Here is a 20,609-nt window from a genome sequence, read left to right on the forward strand (position 1 = left end):
CATACTGCATCTCCGGGAGTAGTTCCCAGGCATTCTGATATCCTTTGCAAATGTGAAAATACTTCTCAACCGGGTCATATTATGAAATTGTACCCCAGATCTTGTGAGGCTAAGTGTCACAAAACTGTGGCCATTTCTTCTTACTCAAATCCAAGCCTGGTACATATCCCGATAGACAGATTAAACTGCAAGGACTTTCCTCCAACGTTCTTGTCTTTATGATTTCTTGGCCCTGCCTATATCATCCAGAATTTGAGGTACCAGGGAGAATAAAGAAATACAACCTTGGGCAATGCGAAGTTAAAAGGTCAAAAAGCAGTGCAGGCTTTTGAAAGTTTCACTCAATAATATACCATGGAAAGGTGCCTACTCTGAATTCAAATCCCCCGTTCACATTTGCCAGTGTAAGTAGGGAAGTAGAAGCATCCTGGGGTTTAAAAAAGATCACATAAAACACTTGTTGGGATGTCGCACTTAAAAGGTAATCTCATCCAGGGCTTTCCCTACATGGTATCAGTGAGGTAGTACAAGGTGATGAGTTGATGGCTTAAGAGTCCTGCTCTGTAGCACAACCTGGAATTGCAGTCATCGCAACACATTTTCTAGTGGAAAATCTTCTGCAATGCTGAGAGGTTCACAGAGGACTGTGGGCAGGCAGCACAGTCATCAAGAGAAAACTGGAATCAATTCAGAAGGCCTAGTTTCTAGTATGGGTCTAAACTATCTTAACCATCCTACTTGAGTTTCTGGGTTGATAGCAGGATCAAAAGAAATATTTGGAAAAGTCAATTGGATTGTGTATAAATAAGGACGCTGCCCTATTCCATAAGAGCATATCCATGTTCAAGGAACATTACGAAGATCCTAATAAAGTTTGTGGGGGGCAGGGGATGGGGGTTTCGGAAGGAGGCCTAGAAGCTTGAGTTTTAAAACTTCTACATTCCAATAGCAATTCACCACTTTATTGGCCACCCTAGAACAATGAGTAAATCTCTCTGAACTTCAGTTTCTTTAAACATTAAGGGCGGATGATGTTAACAGCCCTATCTCACAGGGTTCATAAGATTTTAGCCTGAGTCTAGTGAAAATCAAACAGTGCCCCCCAAATCTGCTTCATACGTCTTTTCTCTGCTTGGTTCTCTCTCTCCTCGTCTCTTTTCTCCTAACTCATTTTCTCTCCCTTTCTCAATCTTCTTTCTCATTTTCTCTGTCATTATTTCTGTGCCTTTATTTCTCTTGCATTCTGTGCTTCTGTGAAAGTCTCTCACTTTCTAGATGTCATTCTCTGTGTCTAAATTCCTTTTGTTATACTGTATCATTCGTAAGGTGGCTTTCTCTCTGCAATTCAGAATCTGTGTTTGCGGCATGGCTCTGCCATTTGTGTCTCTTCGACCTGCCTCACCACATCATTCTGTTCGTGTGTCCGCGTGTGGGTGGGAAGGCCGTATCTCCTGGCTTATTTTCGAGTCTCTCCATTTTTTTTGTTTGTGTCTTAACTCCAATTTGCGAACACAGAAAACACTGGGAACATTTAAATACATTCCCGATAGTCTAATTGGGAAGTGGATTTTGGTTTCAGTCATAAAAAAAAAAAAGCAAGACCTTTACAGCGTGAGCTTAATGGCAGGAAAAGCAGAACAGAAGATGAGAAAATAGTGGCTGTGATCAATACGACCAGCAATTGCAAACATCTAATGATTTCTGAAAACTCCTCAAAAAGCTAATCATAAATGTTCCTGCAAAGGTAGAGCTGGAACCATAGGAAAAACTCTTCCAAAGCCATGCTTCTTTAAGATAAAAAATGATAATAATATTGAGAAACCTACACACACACACACACACACACACACTCAAGCATGACAAAAGGCAAACTGAAATGTGAAATTCATTTATACTCACAGGTTTCCAGAAGTACATAAAAAAAGTAAAAGCAAAGAAAAATTTCACTACAAGTAACCCTGCCACATTCCAAATAAAGCTTTCAGTGGGTAGGGGGTCTAACTTGATCTGAGGAGTTATAGGATTTGATCATCTTTAATAGTCAGAATTGCTATTTTACCAAATTACTTTGCCTTGGAGAATTTGCGAAAGGCATGATGTGGTTAATCCCAGGAGTCAAAAGACAGCCGAAGCAAGGGTTAAGGACCATAACTGCCCAGTGGAAGATTATCTGTCAAGGGCTGAAAAGGAAGAGACGAAACAGAAGAGGCAAATATTCATTTTGAAAAAAAATATCACTCGCGGAGTCTCATTTGGGAATCAGGCAAGAGATTGCAGTAAATGATAAATTCCAGTTCTGGAGTTTCCTTAATACTGTTCACCAGTTCAGTTTCCAAGAAAACAGGGAATTGTTACTGAATTATTCAGCATTAACACAATTAGTTCAAGCAATTGGAAGGTATAAGCTTTCCGTTTTCTTTTCGTTTCTGTCTATGTGTACTGGATTTTATTTTCCATTCCATTCCATTCCTCCATTTTTTTTTTTTGCCATCTGGTGATTCCCATTTTCAGAGGAATACATGTCTGATAGGGGCAGAAGATTGCTGAGTTCTGGTCAAAAGTTCTGCTGACTCACTGCTATAGTGCTGGAGCAGTTAAGAACTCTGCCCAACTCAGGCATGGCTAGAATCATTTCACTCTAGTCACCTGACTGATGAGAATATACCTCTATTTCAAAGCCTCAGTTTTCTTATCTGTAAAATGGGGAGAACAAGATACGTAAACCCATTAAAAGTATAGTAAGTTGTCAATAAAAATTCTCCTCTTGCTTCTTTCTTTACATCATCTTCCTCATACTTCACCAACATCATCATCACCACCACCACCACCACCATTATTTAAAATACATATTTAAAAATGAAAAAGCAAAAAATAGACAGGTAGATACTGTACTAACTATTTGTATGGAGAATATAAGTATATTGCCCAGGCTGTGACAGTGTCAAGACCCTGGAGGAAATTAAACACGGGCTCCATAAACACAAGCCTTGGTCCCCTCAAGGACAAATTCTCATGTCTCAATGAGTTTATACATACTCCTATCAGACTAGCAAAAGATAGAGAGGTACCTTCAAAGAAAACAGTCTAGTGTAGCTTTGCAATTAGAGAGCTGTCTCTAGTTCCACAAATCTTACTAAATCCTATAACTTCCAGTGATGAGGCCATACTTTAATTTACTTTAGGATAACTTTTCTCATTAGCAATTAAGATATCAGCCTCTGACATATGAGAGTCAAATAAAACAATCTGATGCCATGGTTTTAGGCACAACCTCTGGAATGACCATGTCCGGGTTTGACTTTTTGCTTCAACACATTCACTGTATCAGATCTTAGGAAAATCACTCTTTCCTTGAGAGACTCTCTCCCAGTGGAGTAATGGAGATAATGATGATTTCCAAAGTGGGTTGCTACAAGGACTGAACAAGAGAAACTTTCTAAAGTGTCTGCATGTAGCGAACACTCAATAGAGATATTACCAGCTTTTTGTTGTTGTTGTTGCTGTTGCCCAAATCTTCCTGTTCTCTCCACTTTAATTTCCCTGGACAATGTCTTCAATTTCATGGTCTCCAGCATGTATGCACCTCAAAAACAGGTCTATGCAACAGCTGGGCTTTTTTAGAGCTATGGAAAAGCAGAAATATGCATCTTGTGTTTTGTTCCCTGCAGTTCCCCCAATATTCCTCAGACCTTCTGATCAGGCTCATTTGAATTCCACTAATGCCTCCAGCGGAAACCCAGTGACATTTGATACTCTGCAGACTTCAGAGCACATCTGCCACGTTGTGGTGAATACTTACAGAGAAAGTAAAGAAGTCTGTGGAACGGAGAAATGAATTGTTGGTGCTAACTAATCGCCTCTCTGGGGGCCACAGCTGTCACATCATCATCACCTGCAGTGCCGCAGCAGTCCCTCAGACTGAGCAGAGACTTCCTCGCCAAACATTGCCTGGGAATCTTCCAAACACCCCCAAGACCACTTTCCTTAACTGTGAGGAATTCAAATGGAACTCAAGCTGGGACAGAGAGCAAAAAGCAGGGTTCAAGCCATCCTGGGATTGACTGGTCATTTACTGATTTCCTAAAAATACAATTATGTTTTTTTTAATTTTATTTATTTTAATTTTTTTGGCATGGGCAGGTTCCAGGAATCAAACCCAGGTCTCCGGTATGGCAGGAGAGAATTCTGCCACTGAGCCACCGTTGCCTGCCCACAATTATGTTTTAATATTTCAGTGTGCATACAAATTACCTGGGATGTTGTGAAAATGCAGCTCCTGATTCAGCCATCAAGGGTATAGGGGTATTGGATGAAATTCTGCCTGTCTAACTAGCTCCCAGCAGCTGCTGCTGCTGCTGCTGCTGCTGATTTGCAGACCCACTTTGAGTAATAATAATGCAGAGAATTATACTTATCCTACAGGTAATAACAGTGAAAAGGACTCCCAAAATGTATTGAAATGTGAGGTGAAGTAGCCAACCAGTGCTGGCAAGAAAACATGTCCACATGTTAACCAAATATTCAGAACTTTAAACATTGGCTCTTTTCTACGTTTCAAAATATTCTAAAATTTAGGGACAGGAATATACATAACCAAATCATGCCAAGGTGTGCATATGGGAGGTAAATCTATGTTAACCATCACGGAAATGACATGTACAGATGGGAAATATTGAAATCACTATCTAGAAAATGTGCATAGCTAGGCCAAATAAAATCCTCTAAATGCTGTAACACTTTTTACTTTTTGATTTTAACATAATCAAATAGATAATTTTTCTGGGAGATTATTATTCATTGAAAGGTATGGAGGCTGTCTTTATGACTTGAAAACTGGTAAAGTAGTTTACCATTTGAAAGCCGAATGTGTAACTTTCATCTGGTTAATATTTGGTCTATTCCATCATAACATAAAATATTTTAGAGTGCATTTAGCAGACTGTGGCTGTTCTTCTCCTTTCAGTTTCATGAAAATGATTAAACATTTCTAGTACTTTATTTATTGATAAAGTTGACCCTCCTACTGTTGATCACAGGTGTACTTAAAAAATTCTCTATACCAAATGAGTTGTTTTGTCACATTAAAAGCTCCTCAAGAATTTTCTATGGATTGATGCCATTGATTTTAATAAAGTTGGATGATACAACATTTTCATTCATTTTATGCTTATCCATTATATCTTATAATGTAATAAAATTATATACAAAATAAAATGCAGAAAATTATTAAGAATGAAAACAAATTAATAACCCAATCACACATATTGGAAATAAAAGGCTGGTTATATTGGTGTATTTCCTCATAGTTTGCTCTTTATTGATTTGTAATATAGCAATTAATCTGAATCAATGTCAGGAATTAACTTATTTTGTTTTTAGCTGGTTAGCTGGATATCATTTATGTATTAGATATAATCATATATTTATTTGAGTTTTTTTTTGTTATTGATGTCTTGAATTGGGAAAACATCGTTACATAAAAAATATGTCATGATTATAAATAAATTAGAATTCTCCTTACATTAATATTTTAAATGGAGTATATTTGCTTTGTGTGTGTGTTTGAGAGAAGGGAATTGAAAAAAGAACAGCAGAATGTTGAAAATTGTTGAATCTGGGTGAACAGGGTAGCAGGTAACTAGGAGTTCAGCACACACCAATGTGTAACTGAATCCACATGCACACACATGCACAAATATATTTCATATACGCAAACACATCTACTATGTGCCAGGCACTGTGAGCATATCACTGTATGATTATATTGTGTGCATATTTTATATTTGCTTCCTATATTGATTATGTTGCAGTTATTTCCCCATATTACACCTCTTAATAATGACTTAATGACCTCATATTCTTCTGTCATTTGAATACGCAGGAATCACTTCTCAGTTGTAGAGCATTTATATTGTACCCAATTCTGCCCTATGAATTTTGGTTTCATATTTGTGATAGAAATAAATTCTCTCTTCGTTTTTTTTTTCTATACTAAAAAACTCACTGTCATTTATTCATAATATATCAACCAGCTAGTTCACTCATAAATGTATGGCTACTATCATTTTGCTTGAAATGGAAAAATATTTGCCTCAATGATCCCACCCTCAAAAGGCTGACAAAATACACAAGACACTTCCTGACATGAGTCTGGTTGAATTTATTATCCAGTACATCTAGAGATTAGCAGAGATTATCCACAGTTTCTCACCTGGTCCTCGGTTAGGAAGGAGACAAACACAGTAAAAATCTGGAGCTGCAGAAAGCTTTTGGGATTTAACTCACGCACAAAACTCAGCTAATAGACCACACTCACATGCAGGGTGTGTGTTTGTGTATGTATGTGCACACTGCACACATGCATGCATGCATAAGGTCTCTGCTGATTTACACAACTATAATTATCCCATTTATTTATATCACTATCAAAAGATTTCCAACAGTCTTTGAAAGACTGTCGTTTCGAAAGTGGGACAATGGGCAAGAAGCAGAAAAACTCTGTTGTTTGCCCAGACTGAGCTACATGATGCTGACTTGCATTCCTTCCAATTTATTGGTGCACAAGGCTCTATCTGAGCAGGCAGAAACTTCACAGAACTGACAGTGAATTGTTCTCACAAGGCTGAAGATACAATTTGGCTGTGGCTGCGTGGCCCAGTGCTCTTAACATGCAAATGGCCAGCAAAAATAATGGCATGTCAAGTGTAATTTTCTCACCGGCCGCTGACACCATAAACTGTAATGAAATGTAATTATTTGGCATCCTATGTCCTTCATACTAAGCACCATCCAAACAATTTCCAAGTTACAGGGAACAGGGAAGGTTAGAAGGTCAAATTAGAGAGAGAAAATGAGTCAGTGCCTTGGAGGAAGAGAATTATAAATAGATGTGGCATCACCAGCAACAGAGTTACATCCAAATAAGGAACTGCTCAGAAACCCAGGTAGGCGGGAAAAGGGGGGAAAGCAAGCAAAGGAGTTTATGTAAGACAAAGAATTTAGGATAGAAAACTCTTACCACCTGGAGAACAAACATTCCCCACCCCCACCCCCACCCCACCTGTCCAACCCCCCAAAAAAGCAACTGAGGATCACAGAACCATAGGACAATGGCTATAACTTGGACCAAGAACTAACCGATGTTATATGCATGTATACACACACACACACACACACACACACACACACATAAATGTATTATACATTTATTACTGTTTTCTCTTCCCTCTCCATAGGAAAATCCAATTAAATATATAATTCTGTAATCTGTCAGCAGTGAGGAAGCTGACGCTTCGATTGACTTTCTCTCCCAGCTATTCTGCAGCATGGCTAAAATAAAAATAAGTCAGATCTTCAATATTTGCCTATCTTTCTATTTTCATTCAAAACCCTCTATTCCTAGCTCTCTGTCTTCTAACTATACTGTCTCTTTCAACTCAAACAGACTCACTCATGGTATTTCCTTCATTGGGAAGGAGACTTTTTTTCTATTCTTATACCCTTGTTCAACTGGTTATCATGTTGCAGTTCACAAGTTATTTCCCTAGGGAAGAGCCCATCATCCAACAGAATAGGTGAGATTCTGCTACATGTCCTCTATTAGAACTATGTTCCTTAGCTTCAGAGCACTTATCTCAGTTTTAACTTAACATTGGTGTATGGGATTATGTTTTTAATCTCTGTCTCCCCCTAGTAGACTATACATTACATGACAGAGGGCTTGAGAGCTGAGATTCTATTGGCAAATGGGATTCTTAGCATAAAGTAGGGGCTCAACAAATATTTATGGAACAACTGAATCAATCACCTTCGATATTCATGATGGCATCAAGCTATTGACATCTATAACAAGGACAACATTGTCTTGGTTGAAAGATTTTTAAAACCACCATGGTTTTCTCTCTCTTTTCAAAGACCAGAAAACAGCATGCATATTTGAGTTAGGGGTCTCCTGAGCCACTTTGTTTTCCACCAGAATTGTCAGAGAGAGGGGAAATACTGGAGTTCCTATGGGCCCTCGGAAACCTTGTTATTTATGGGTTTATGAACAGGACCAATTCCACCTTATTTCAACACAACAGGAGGCAGGTGTGAAGTTTGTTTGAGTGCGGTAGATAGAATCATATACCCCAATTTACACGTGTTCTTAATCTTAATCTTATGTGAAACCATAGCAAATAGGATTTCTTGAAAATGCTGTTTTTCATAAACTGTGGCCCAACTAAGTGAGGATGGAATTTAGTCTTAATTACTGGAGACTTATAAAAAGCAAGAAGTCAGAAATCAGCAAAAAAAATTGAAAGAGCAGAAGAAAGAAGTGATAGGGAAACCAAGGAATCACAAAGATTGTCATCAGCCAGCACCTGAGACCTATAGTCTTTGGAGAGAAAGTAAGCCTTGTCTAAATCTTGATGATGAATTTCTTCTGGCTTCTGAAACCACGAGCCAATAAATGCTCGTTGTTTAAGCCGACCCATTGTAAGGTATAAGTGATAGCAGCTCAGGCATACTAATACATTGACTTATAGTTCTTCCAAAATTCAGAAAGCAAATTTCTCATCTAATTTGCGCCAGAAGTTTTAAAATAAATGGAAAGATAATAGAGACACCACCCTTTGCTATTTATATCACTAGTAAGGGGTTGAGGAGACAGCCTTCATAGATGTGAAACACAGAGAGTTGTTTAACCAAGTTAACTTCTTCACTATCACTACCTCAAGAAAGACTTCTGAAATCAGTGCACAGGCACAACTTTTCAAACAATGAAACTGGCCTATAAAACAGAAATATGAAAGGGAGAAAACAAAGGCTATGTATTGGTCTCTTTATTGAAAAATGCTATTCGTGTAAAATCTGAATGAGTTTATATTACTTACATAAATATCTCCCTTATTTAAGTGAATTATTCTTTTTTTTTTTTCCACTGCAGAATAGTTTTTGAGTTCTTCCTATATACAGTCAGTGTCCTAGGTTCTGGGGATATATAGTAAGCAACAAAGGAGGCATAAAGTTTTTCCTTTGTGGAACTTGCATTTTGGGGGAAACAAATAACATAAAGAATAAAGTACAGGGTATGTGATGATTAATTCCATGTGTCAACTTGACCATTTTATGGTATTCAGTTGTTTAGTCAGGCAAGTATTGGCCTGATTGTTACTGAGAGGGCATTTCATAAATGGATTTACATCATTAGTCAATTGACTGCATATACAGCTGATGGTATCTATAGCTGATTGAATCTACAAACAACAAAGTAGATAGCCCCAGGGTCCTGTGAGCCAATTCATATAACTGATAGAGACAGAGATATAGACAGTTATATCTATAGGTTCTATTTCTGTGGAGAGCCCTACTAATAGAAGGACGTTGGATAACGATTATCAGGAAAAAGAAAAAAATAAAACATAAATGAATGATATGAAATATTGAAGGAGGGCTAGTTATATTTCAGACAGGATGGACAGGGGAGGCTTCTCTAAGAATAGGATTTTCAACTACATTCTACTTCAACAGGAATTATAAAGGCTTCTGTTGCTTCTGAACAAGAAAAGTCTCATCATCCTGCCCTAACCCCATGATTTTGCATAAACTCTTCTGTCCAGCTGGAGCAACTTGCTTCTCACTCCACCCCACCCATACCAGGTTACATCATCTTTCAAGACACAACTAAAGCATCACTGCCCGGCAATGAACCTGGAAAGAAACAAAGTTTCCTTCGTTGAGGTCCCAGCATCTGTGTACCCTTAGTGTGTCCTCTAATGTGCACTATTCCAGCTACACATGCACACACGCACAATTTTAAATACAAGTATTGCTACATGCCAGACATTACGCACTGATCATATATTATTCCATGTACTCCTATGTATTCTTATTTATTGTATTTGTCTAACTCTTGGAGACGTTTAGTACATTCCCCAGGGTCACCCAGCCAGAAAGTGGCAAAGCCAAGATGCAATCGCCTGGAACGCTCTTTCCTATGAATCCACTTGTCTGTCGATACAGTAAAAACAAAAGATAGATAGCATAAGGATATACATGACTCTCTACAGAGCCAATAACTTAGAAGCTGTCTTTGCCCTGCAGCTTGAGCTGAGCCTTCCAGGTCTGAGGCTCCACTATGGTGACTTCCAGGAGGGCCTTTTAAAACGCAAGTGTGCTCGTAAGTAACTAATGCTTCTTAGTCGGTTCCTGAGGAGAAGCTCAGCAGTGGAGTGGTTTAAAGAGTCGGATGTGGAAGAGCGTGCATGGAGATAAAACACACTACCTCCCCGGGGGGCACCCCAATAAGGATCAGCCCCACAGGCAGCCTGACTCATAATCTGAAGCAGTCACCCGAAACGGGATTTTGGCTTCACTACACCCAAGGGCCTCAAAGGTCAGGCAGTAATAATTCAGAAGCAATCTTCTTTAAGGGAAAAACAGGTGTGACTGGAAATAGTTTAGGGAAAGGTCTTTTCAAAATAAGTTTAATTCTGATTCCACTGTCATTTTGGAATGGGCCATGGTAAGGAGCCAGGAACGGACAAATCCACAAAACAGTCACCTAGAATCAGAGCGTTTGGCCATTCCAAAATCCTAAGATTCAATAATGACATCTTTGTCGTTCAGAGAAATAAGAACTTCTGGAATATTACTAAGTCACAAAAAAAGATACTGAGTGCCTGGTCATTTGCCTATATCTCTGTGACTGCATTTAAGAAGTGTTGTTGAAATTAGTCATTAGACTCTGAGTCCAAAATAAACCTCAATTGAATTACTTTTTCTATTCAAAAGAAAATGGAAATTTATTTTGGGCATTTCATCTCATATCCAATCATTTGTATATATATGACACCAGCAGTGATATACCTCCATACAGAGTTAACTAAGAGAGACAGGGAGAAAGTATCCATCCATTATGTAAGCATGGATTTCCAGGATTTCATATGGTAAAAAAGAAAAACTGATTTATCTTAAGAGCTGCTTAAAGAAGTTCTCAATATCCAGAAAAAGGAATATTAAGGAACTTGCATTCTATACTCATTAACTATTAAGTACAAGTGATAGTTTAACACACATGGGCAGCTAGTTACTGATACGTAATAGGGTATGGTGGGTAAAATTATGGCCTTGGGAACTCACAATAGGATTCAAACCCAGGTAGGTCGCTCACTAGGCTCTATGATCTTGGTTTTGTTACTTAATCCATCTAAGCCTCAGTTTCTGCATCTACAAAAAGAAGATAATGCTGATAAAGAACTCCAAATCCAAAACCAATAACGCTAGATGTGCTTTGGAATTCAGAACTTTTCGCATTTAGAAACATATTAAGGTAGAAAACTGCAAAGTAAGTAAAACCCTCAGCAGGGTCCGGGGCAGCACTCTGTAATCAAGCACATTAACATTTCTGCAGTGAAATAGAGGAACAGTCAGAGTAAATGTGATGCATTATGACTATAAATAGCCTCACGTCAGTTCAAGTCAGATTTCTCAGCTACCTGAGTTGGTACAAAGCATACAAAAAACGTTTCAGAAAATTTTGTGTTTTGGACTTATGTATGGGGGGGCATGTACCAATGCATATGCGTGTACATATATACATAGAGAGAAAGAGAAAGAGAGAGGATGGAGGCTGTTGTTAGGAGGATCAAATAAGTTGTGCCCAAAAGGTGCTTTTATAACAGTGCTTCTCACATAATCAATGCTCAATCTTGTCCAAAACATGAGTTCTTTGAGGACAGAGATTATTGCTTTTTCATGATATGCGTACAGTGCCTAAAGAATATCTGATACATTGGAAGGGCTAAATATATGTTCGTGAAATGAAAGATTGTATTTCTCCTTTGTGAATCAGAGCTCCCTATTTAAAGACAGAGATGGGGACTTCTACATTTGTTTGGTACAAACATACCCAACCCGTCTTCATTCCACTGTCTCACAGCAACAAACACTGGTGTCTGTTCACATACAATGCTACCCAAGTATTATTCTCATAATAAGTTAACACAGCATGTAATAACCCTTGTTATGTTACTGTTGACATGATTTCTTTTGACAGCCCTACAAATCTCACGGTCAGTTTTATGAAGCTGTAGAGATCGCCTTTTATTCTTTAAAACACAAGCGCTTCCTGTGAGACCCCTCATCCAGGCAAGTCTGAGTTGAACCTTAGGAAATAAGAAAATGTAATCCTTGGGGAGGCTCAGTTTGTTTCGCAACACAATGGGAAAGAAGCAGAGATGCAGTCAGAAGTTCCTAATGAAACCCAAAGAGTTAACCCAGGTCTTGAAGAGCAATAATATTTAATTTCCCTCCTTTTTTTCTTATATCACATTGAATTTTGGAAATGAACATTAGCAAAATTCATTTCTAAATCTGATTTATCAGGAAAATCAGCCATTGGCAAGCACACAGCTGGAATTCCACCTGGGATGATGGTGTGTATGTGTCTAAATCAGCAGAAGTTTAGGAACAATTCTGAGTAATAAATATGTTGCAGTCTTCCATACCCTAAGCATGATTTTGGAAAGCAGGCCCTATCTACTCAGGAACATTTGTCTAATCTAGCAGCAACAACAAAAAATGCAATCCAGTCTGACACATAGAGATACACACACCTCACTAAAAGGACATTTTTATCCTACCTGACAATGAATGAGCTTTTTTTTAATTACAGAGTTTATCAAAATATAGTAAAAAGCCCTCTTAAGTATCTTCTCCAAGCATGTCCCTTTCTCCATTTTAGGTTAATAATTAAAACAAAAAAGAAGCAAACAAGCCAAAAGGCAAGAACAAATCCACCTGCAGTTGGAGACAGATGGCCTCAAAATAAAAGGAAACAAAATAACATCTTAAGAATTGAGGCAGTGGGAATTCAAACTGAGCAAAAATACATATCCCTTCCAAATACTACAATCTAGAGAAAAGCTTCAGCATGCAGATTTCTTTTGTGAAATGACAAAGAAAAGCTTGTTTGTTTATGCTTTACACAAATGTTGTTGCATCTATGATGAGGTGGAAAGGGTGGGAAGGGAGAGATTTCCCTGGAAGATAAGGTTCACTACCTTTAAAACTGTTACTGTGGGATTATTGCTATTTCTAAAGAAAGTGATAGGTGAACTAGCCAACCAAGAGGCATAAAAGACTTACAGCTAAGTGTTAAGTGTAGCAAGGCAGTGGGGAGTACACATTAAAGAACTGAAGATCATGAACGGACCCTAAATTAAGAATCTTGAAAGTGAAGCTTACCCGGCCAACAAGAATCGGTTCAGGTCCAGAAAACTCTTCCAGGACAAACATTTGATTCCAAACCCAGCCTCTTTTGGAGCGGTTCAAAATCCGCTGTTCTTCACTCAGTCTGTTTAGTTCCAAAGGAGATCTGCTCATTAAAACATGTGACTGATTCATTGGAGCCATGTAAATGCAAGAGGGGAGAGTAATCCATAATATTATTAATGGAGTCCAGAGATCCAAGAGCATTTCCGCAAGCCGTTCTGGCATGGTCCCACCAGTTAAGCAAATCACCACGAAATTGAGACAATTATTTTTTTTGCCTCCGGTCTGCAGCCATCCAATTCATCATGCAGTGCGAAGCATTTACTTACAGCTCTGCCCACGTGTTTATAGCACGGGAAACAGACATAATCTAAGCAGTTTTTCTAAGACCACGATCCATTGACTTTCCTTTTCATTGAATTTCCCTGCAAAAAAACAAGGAGAAAGAAAGATAAAGGTCCACTAAAGTAGGTTTTAAACAAAAGCACTGCTTTTCAAAAGTACCTAAGTGAACAATCTCAGGCACTTTACAAACTCTTGAGTAAAGAAAGTAGATCTGAGAAATTAGAACAAGGAGGCTAATCGTTCCTTCTGTTTTACAAACTTTTAGATGTAGGTATTTATTTTGTATCTGTTATTTATCAAGAATTGCCACAAGTTACAGAATACTTTCCCTTCTTTCCCTCCTTCCCTTCTTTCCCTCCTTGATCATTGTCTCTCTTGCATTCTTTGTTTCTTGCACCCTCCGTTGCGAATGAAAGTCCATCTACGAGCATGCTCTGTGGTGTATGCTAACGCAGTCTGCATGTACAGGAGAATGTAAGCTTTAAAACAAAATACAGTTTAAAAACGGGTTCTAGGGTGGACCACCGTGGCTCAGCAGGCAAAGTTTTTGCTTACCATGCTGGAGACCCAGGTTCGATTCCTGGTGCCTGCCCATGCAGAAAAAAACAGCGGGGAGGGGGTTCTAGTTTACTTTATGCTGGAGTATGGGAAGAAGCTACCCTTTAAAGGGAAAACAAACAACAACAACAAAATTACAAATGCAAATGGAGAAGGCAGTTTCCCCAATTTTTATGTCATAGCTGCCATGACCCATCAAAAATGATCACGCTGTTCAGGGTGCAGAATGCAATTCTCTGCCTGAATACTAATAGAGAGTGAATAAAATTAGAAAGCTCCCAGGGAGAAATCCTGTATGTCCAGCATGTATGCTATAATCAGGACAGTGCCAGGGCTCCCATTTTAAATGTACAGTTGAGCAGGAGATTTAAATTATGTAAAGCTCCTTTGGGAATGAAATATGGTAAAAATGCAATTTTCAATTTAGGAGATTCAGAAGGGGATGGTCAAAAAAACTCCTCATTGCCTCAGGTGTCAAATACATTTTTTGCTTACCTTTAGTGTGGCAAAACGTGTTATTTCCTTCTCAAAAAAAATTATTTTTAAAGAAATGCTCAGTGTAGTTCCCAGAGAGAAGCCTTTCTGAATCAGATTAAATGGGAAAATAATTCCTCAGAAACAGTTTGGCTCTGGGAATTCATCACGGGGTAGAGAACCTTTCACCTCTAGGTCTCTGGTTCCACTCTAGCTCAGAATGGGAAAGCAAGAAATTCATTAACGGTGGCTGAGGTGGCGAGTGGCCTTAGTGAATCCAGCTGAAAAGGGAAGATCTGGATTTTGTCACAAATAACAAGCTATATCTGATCTAACCTGATGGTCAGAGGAATCATTCTGCTTGTCACTAGGCCTAAGCATGGAATTCGATCACTAAGACTTCGGATCTCAAAAGTTGTCCTGCTCTGATGAGACCAAAGGGGAGCCACTGTAGGCAGCAGTCCTTCAGACAACTAAAAGGAAAAAGAAACAGCTTTCAAGGGGACATCAACCCAGAGAAAAGAAGCTTCAGAAAACAAAATGCTGTCTCCTACTCCTGGAGTTGGAGCATGCTCTAGGAAATCAATTTTTCCCATGAAGCAGGCTCCCATTAAGTCGGTCTCTCATCCCAGTATGAAAGCAGAGCTTTTTAGGTTTTAAAATGAAAACAAAGCCAAATTCAAAAGCTCCCAATGGGAAGACCCAAAATATTTGCATCTTTCTGAATTGCCAATCCACTTATTTATTTAAACATCATCTATAGCACACAGAATACTTGCCACGCTCTCTCCTGGACACGGGTCCGGGGATGGGGATACTGGGGATGGCAGGGCTGAAGTGCTGTCCTGGTGTTCTGGAGGGTGAATTTGTTTTAGAGGTAGATAAAACTGTGTTTGAATCCCAGCTCATCCTGTTTGCTATTTTCATAACAGATAAGAGTCTCAAGTTCCCTGAGCTTCTCTTCTGCAACATGGAGATATTTCCCGCATTCTGGGGCAGTGTGATGGTTCAGAAACAAGGACACATGTAAAGCAGGTGGTACATGGGAAAAACTCAACCAACTGAAGTTAGTGTTGTTACCCTGAGCCTGATTATGGAGGTGTGATAATACGGCGCCTGCCCTTCAGAAGCTCACAGTCCAAAAAAAGAGGACAGATGAACAAAGAGTGAAGCTATGTGAGCTCTGCATCGGGAGTGAGGGCAAGGTACCAGTGTGGTACAAACCAGCTTAAAAATCTTCCCGGAGATGGCAAATGCGAGGATGGGGACAACACAGGAAGAGCTGGGAGATTTCACACAGATGCCGAGACTCATTCTATCCAGGGAACTTCAGTCTAAATGCTTCTCGGAGAAAAGAGACGTATTCTTTCTTAGCATGCCCTGCTCCGTTGCAGGCCCTATCAGCATTCTGAAAAGCCACGTCTCTATTGGCCTGAGTGCTGTAGAGGCAGGTTGTGGCGATGGTTGTGAGAGTGCACTCTCTGTCAGGTTTTGAATTCTAGTTCCTCCACTTACCAGGAGAATAACTGGGACACAATTAAAAATCATCATCATCATCACTACTGCGTAAATGGTTTATTTTGAGAAGTGAAGGACACATCTTGGCAAAGTATTTAAGAAAGGCTGCTATGTACATTTCTTTTAAATTATTCCAGATACTGTGCATCTGCTTTGTTGTGGATGATTCTGGGACAAGGAAGTTTAATCCCAATTTAAGTTCATAATAGACATCTGTTTGATGGAAGCCACCAAATGGCACTCGGGATGAAACATGACATACAGGTAGCCTACTTTAATTTTTCCAGAATGAAATAAAACATGATAATAGACCCTTGCATTATTTTACATGGTTTCATTAGTTAGATGAATGGATTAGTAAATAAAAGAACATATGTGTAGTCAAAAATAGTGCCCCTTAATAAATATTTTACAATGAAATAAAGCTTACCATGTCTTGCACTGTTCTGTTCTAAACTGAGACACACATTAAATGACTTACCCCAAGGAACACCTCTGGTAAGAAGCAGAGCCATTATTTGAACCTGGGTAACTCCAGAATTCTCCTTCTAGACACTCCCCCTCCTCTCATTATATAAATATTTGATACGCATGTATTGTGTGCCAGGCATTGAGGATGGAAAGGCAAACAGAACAGAACTCCTATCTTCAGAGAGCAAAGAGTCTAATTGGTAAAGGCAAAGAAATATCTAATTACATTCTCCAGTGAAATGAAGTCCGAGAAGGGTCCCAGGACTACAGAGTGATTGGTACAATCACACATCTTGGCTAAATTAAAGAAGGCTTCTTGGAGGAGGTGTTATAGAAATGTTAAGAAAGAATAAGCCAATTGGGATGGGGCAGGTGTGAAAGGATATTTCAACCAATGGGCCAGAGTAAGACCACCAATTAGCCCAGGATCTCTGAATGACTCAGCATCAATAGTAGCTTTAAAGTATTACTTACTAGATCACCCAATCCAAGGTCACTCCATCTTCCCCCTCACCCATCAAATCCATACTGCTCAGGGTCTGTGCGATACACATGTTAAATAGAGTTCCCTGTCCTCTGACAAGTCTTTGTGTACAGGAATGTTTGATTTCTCCAAAGCTTTCGATGGGGTATAGGAGACAAGTCCAGTTTAGTTTTTCAGAGAAGTGGGGAGGGGTGACTTGTCCAATACCCTGTAATCAATGACCTAGCTCTGGAAGAAATGAGACAACTCGGTGGAAACCCTTCTTTGTCCATATCAGTCATTCCCACGTATCTCCCAGTGCAGTACTTCTAGTACCTGAAATGCTCAGACACCACCGCCTCATTTATTTGCCAAATCCTTGAATCCACCATTATCCCCTTTTATTCTCTTGAAACAGGCTTGGGATTTAAGATATTTACTTAAAAATGGAAAGGCAATATTTTCATAAATGTAAGATAATTTGGAAATTGCAATACAAATAGTTAACTCTTAGAAAATACCTGGAAAGTCATGAAGGACTGCGGCCATAGAGAAGGGCTATGTGTGTATGTATGCATGTATGTGTGTGCATGTATATATATATATATACACACACACATTCAAACAAATCTAATCTTCAAAATAATCCTGCAATATAAATATTATTACTTTTTATCATCCCACTTAAGAGATAAGGCGAACTGAAGTACAAAGAGATTAGCATTTTAAATAATGTTTTATGTTCGCTTAGCTGGATGCTGCCAAAACCTGACGTCAGCTATCTCTGTTAAAAAAGAAGACTTGCAGCTACCAGAGGCAGCAGTGTGCTGGTAATTATTTAACAAGTGGCCCTCTGAAAGAAATAAACAAGCCCTGATTTGTAGTGTTTTCCGATCTCCAAGGTATAAATCTTCCCACTGTGCTCTATTTTAAGCTACCAACACCACCATCCACTGACTCGGACAGTTCCTGAAAATTTTACAATCTGCTCTGGTACGCTGGTTAAGAGCTGGCTTCAGCACACCCCTAGTGGGATGCTTCTCAAACTTTAATATGCAAATAAATCACCTGGAATTCTTGTTAAAATGCAGGTTCTGCCCAGTAAATCTAGGGTGGGACCTGGCATTCAATTCACTTTCCTGCGACACTTTGCTACTGATTTGCCGACCACCCTTTAAGAAGCAAGGGGTTCCAGAGAATAGGATCCGTTTCCAACTCAGACTTTCTCCTTGAGGTGAAGTGACATGAGTATTCTACGGTGCATTGAGTCACTTTTTCCTCAGTGCAATTTAATACGATGTCCATGCACTACTTATAATTATTTACAGAGAAGTAAACAAATATAATCAGACTTTGAGAATCTCAATACTTAATATCTGAATATATGGGATTTTCTATGCTGCTATAGTGCATTCTTCCTCTTCAACCCAATTCTACTTTATTGGTGACACTGGGAAAATTGCCCAGCTAACTGCTGTGCTCTCATGCACAGGCATGCTATCAGTGGGTGGTGAGACCTGGTTTTCAAGATGATCCTGTCACTTGGAGAAAATGGGATTCTGCCATGACAACTGCAACTACACTATTTGTATGCTCGCACCTCTGCCATGGCTAGAGCTAACGATGCCCTCTTTAATGATCAGAGAATAGCTTCATAGGAATAGTTGAGATGTGCTAGATGCTATGTCACTGTTATCAGAATTAATAAACATTGTGAATAGTACCTGCATGCACAAACTGCTTACTTCCACGTGAAGAAATTGAGTAAGGTTGTAAAGCTTGGGTAAAAAAAAAATCAATTTATTTTTAGATTTTCCAACCACAGTATGTCTGTCTGGCCAAGCAGTCCACTTTATTATAATGCTGCTGCATTGATTTATACCCAGATAGTGAGATAAAGAGATTTTACCGTCTCTCTGGAATTCTTAACATAGAAGAAAGTCTTTAGAATTCTCTTGTAAGAAAATATCTTCTCTTCAGTAAGATACCTGTAATCCGACTTTTCATTCATACTTACATTTTAGAGATAATTCTAATTACAGCTTGGATCTTACTCTGCTGACCCCAACGTTTTGTTAAGGTGAACTCGTTCAATTCTCAGATACGTTAAGTCATTATGCAAAAACATATTGCACCATCGATTTTACAAACAGTGTGGACTGAAGTTTCAAATGATGAGCCGCACACTGAATGGTGAAGCCTAAAATAAAAACGGCCTTTTTACAGACATTTCAAGATTCAATCCAGCAGCTTATTGTGGTTGACAGGAAATTATGCTTTTATTATCCACTGGGCTTAGTGGCCATAATATTTCATGGAAGCAAAAATGACACACAGGACCAGAGAGTTTCCATTAAAAACTGCTTCTGACCTTGAATTTAGAGCCATTAGCAGGCTGCTTCAAAACAGGTAAATGCACATTGAATTCAAAGTAGTATTTCAGGAGCACAAGGGATGGGACTCAGTGTGTGGCCCAGTGAAATTCACACCTAGCTCTGGAAGACTGGAGCAAAACAGAGATAGTCTTTGGATTTTAGAGAAGAATGTTACATGTGTATGTCCAAATATAAATGACACAAAAGAATCACCTTTCCAAAATCCTTCAGAATTTCCTGCCCCTGGAGAAATAGAATGTTGCAGTTATTTATGTGTGCACACACATACACACCATAACACATGCACACAAGGCACACACACAGATGTATTTGTGTGTTTGTTTCATCCCTCCCCTCAGCCACAATCTTCCCAGTCATGTAACTTCCTTAAGCGCCAGACCATAGACTTCTCCAAATGTCAATCTGTCCAAAAGCACATCAGATGCTTGTTTTGCACCCAAGATAATACTTGTCAGAACCATTTTTAACTCTGTTATTGACATGCTCCTCTTTTTCTTTTCTTTTCCCCTGAAACTTTTGTTTTCTTCAAGTCCTAAAATTACTGATTAGCTCAGCCAGAAAAAAAAAAAATCCTTCTCCTTTCCCAAGATGGAATGAGAAGTCTGTTCTCCATATAGCAACTGTTCTATCTGCACAGATATTTCAGAAGGGGCTGATGAAGCCTGCAACAAAAGCAAGACAGTCAAAATAGGCCCTTTCTCTAATATTGTGGACCCAGAACTTTATTTATAAAACTTTCTTCCTTTTCATACAGGTAGGTAAGATATTGAGGGTGAATTTATTCTGTTGGGCTTTTTTGAGGCAGAACTGTATTGAAACCTTCCCAGAAAGCTGTATAGAAATCCCACACATCTCTTACCAGTCACAGACAGAGTAGTGCTGGAAGTTTAATCTAAATCCTTCTCTATTTAAAAGTCAAATCCTTTTGCTCTCTTTAAACAGTTGTCTAAAATTTAATAGCCAAATACCTACTAAATGAAACGAGATTATGCAGGGCTTCTAAATGAAATCAACCAATTAGAAGCAATGTTATTCTTTCTAATCTGGCAATATGGCTGAATTGTGGGGCTATCCATGGGCTGGTGGTTGAAAATAATGACCTTGGAGTCATACAGAAATAAGATGAA

The 20,609-nt window shown here is 38.9% G+C and overlaps 1 protein-coding gene across 1 annotated transcript in view; it reads right to left on the minus strand.

Annotated features, from left to right (window-relative positions):
• CDH8 (cadherin 8) overlaps nt 1-13,674 on the minus strand; it is a 347,818-nt gene extending 334,144 nt beyond the window's left edge. The window contains exon 1 of the mRNA XM_077132617.1: nt 13,231-13,674. Within this exon, the coding sequence (XP_076988732.1) occupies nt 13,231-13,482 (252 nt within the window). The 5' untranslated portion in view covers nt 13,483-13,674. The remainder of the gene's footprint in view (nt 1-13,230) is intronic.
• Between the last annotated feature and the right edge of the window lie 6,935 nt (nt 13,675-20,609).

The sequence above is a fragment of the Tamandua tetradactyla genome, chromosome 16, assembly GCF_023851605.1.
Source record: "Tamandua tetradactyla isolate mTamTet1 chromosome 16, mTamTet1.pri, whole genome shotgun sequence".
Taxonomy (NCBI): Eukaryota; Metazoa; Chordata; class Mammalia; order Pilosa; family Myrmecophagidae; genus Tamandua; species Tamandua tetradactyla.